The 1,080-nt window shown below is 58.5% G+C and overlaps 1 protein-coding gene across 1 annotated transcript in view; it reads left to right on the top strand.

Annotated features, from left to right (window-relative positions):
- Positions 1–1,080, top strand: part of DHX29 (DEAH (Asp-Glu-Ala-His) box polypeptide 29) — a 50,742-nt gene that overhangs the window by 39,179 nt on the left and 10,483 nt on the right. Inside the window, 1 exon segment of the mRNA XM_009894225.1 lies at positions 672–886. Within this exon segment, the coding sequence (XP_009892527.1) occupies positions 672–886 (215 nt within the window).

Below are 1,080 nucleotides of genomic sequence, written 5' to 3'. Positions count from 1 at the left end.
CCTGTGAAGTGGGCGCATTGGAGGACAGTGTCTTGTCCCATGCGTTGGATGGGCTGGTGGCAAGGGTCGGGCCTGGGCCGGGTGCCCAGGTTGTGGGAAGGTGCTGAGCGCAGGCAGCACTCAGTGTCGGTGCCGTGTGGGCAGCAGTGGGCAGCACGGGCAGGTCTGAGCACTGCACCCCACTCACGGGCACATTTCGTTCCCCACCCCCCCAGGGTTCCTGCTTCCAGGATGGACCGGAGTTTGATTTCCAGGAGTTCAGAGATGCTGTTGATGATTTCATATCTGGCAAGTAGCTATTTTTCCTTACTTGAGCCAAACACGCCTGCGTGTGCACATCAGCAGTCACACTGTGTCAGTCCCCTTTTTTGCTTTGTTTTTGTTTTTTTGAATGACCACTTGCTGCACGCTTGTCCAACCCTGGGACAGTCTGTAAGGCAGCAAGTCCCTGCACACCCCCTTAGAGGGACCTGGGCTGGCACTCAGCTTTGCCCCATGGGAGACAGAAGTTAAATCCAAACAGGTTTAGGGTGCACAGCCTCAGCAGTAGGGTGAAAGCATGTCAGGAAATACTGGAGGAATGCTCAGAACCAGGATGGTGTGTGGGGGTTGAGGGGAAGAAAGGACGTGAAAACCTCCTCTGTCTTAACGCCTATGGCTATTCCCTCCAGATGCATCCACCTCAATGCCACCATCACTGGACTGTGCTGACTTTGATTTCTCACTTGGTGAAGAGGTGGCCTTTGGCCCCTGCACGCCGCAGCTGGAGAGCAGCGCTCTGGCACAGATGCCCCCACAGCGCCTGCCTCCCCCCGAGCCATGCTGGAGGGACTTGGCAGACCAGCACCAGAAGGCGCTGGGAGATGCCCTGGAGGCAAACAGCCAGGTAGGGACCCCCAAGCGCTCCCCAAGGTCCTTGGCGCTGGGTTTCTCGTTTTCTCTCCCTCGCATCCTGCTGAGGCAGCTGCGTGGCCCTAGTAGGCAGCATCCCCTGGCCCCTGGGCAGCGGGGCTGTCCTGACCGCCCTGTCCCCACTTGTCCTTGGCAGCTGCAGGAGACCCTCACGCAAAGGCATGAAGA

Source organism: Charadrius vociferus, unplaced genomic scaffold (genome assembly GCF_000708025.1).
Source record: "Charadrius vociferus isolate BGI_N301 unplaced genomic scaffold, ASM70802v2 scaffold70, whole genome shotgun sequence".
Classification (NCBI taxonomy): Eukaryota; Metazoa; Chordata; class Aves; order Charadriiformes; family Charadriidae; genus Charadrius; species Charadrius vociferus.
This window is presented reverse-complemented; position numbering and strand designations above follow the sequence as displayed.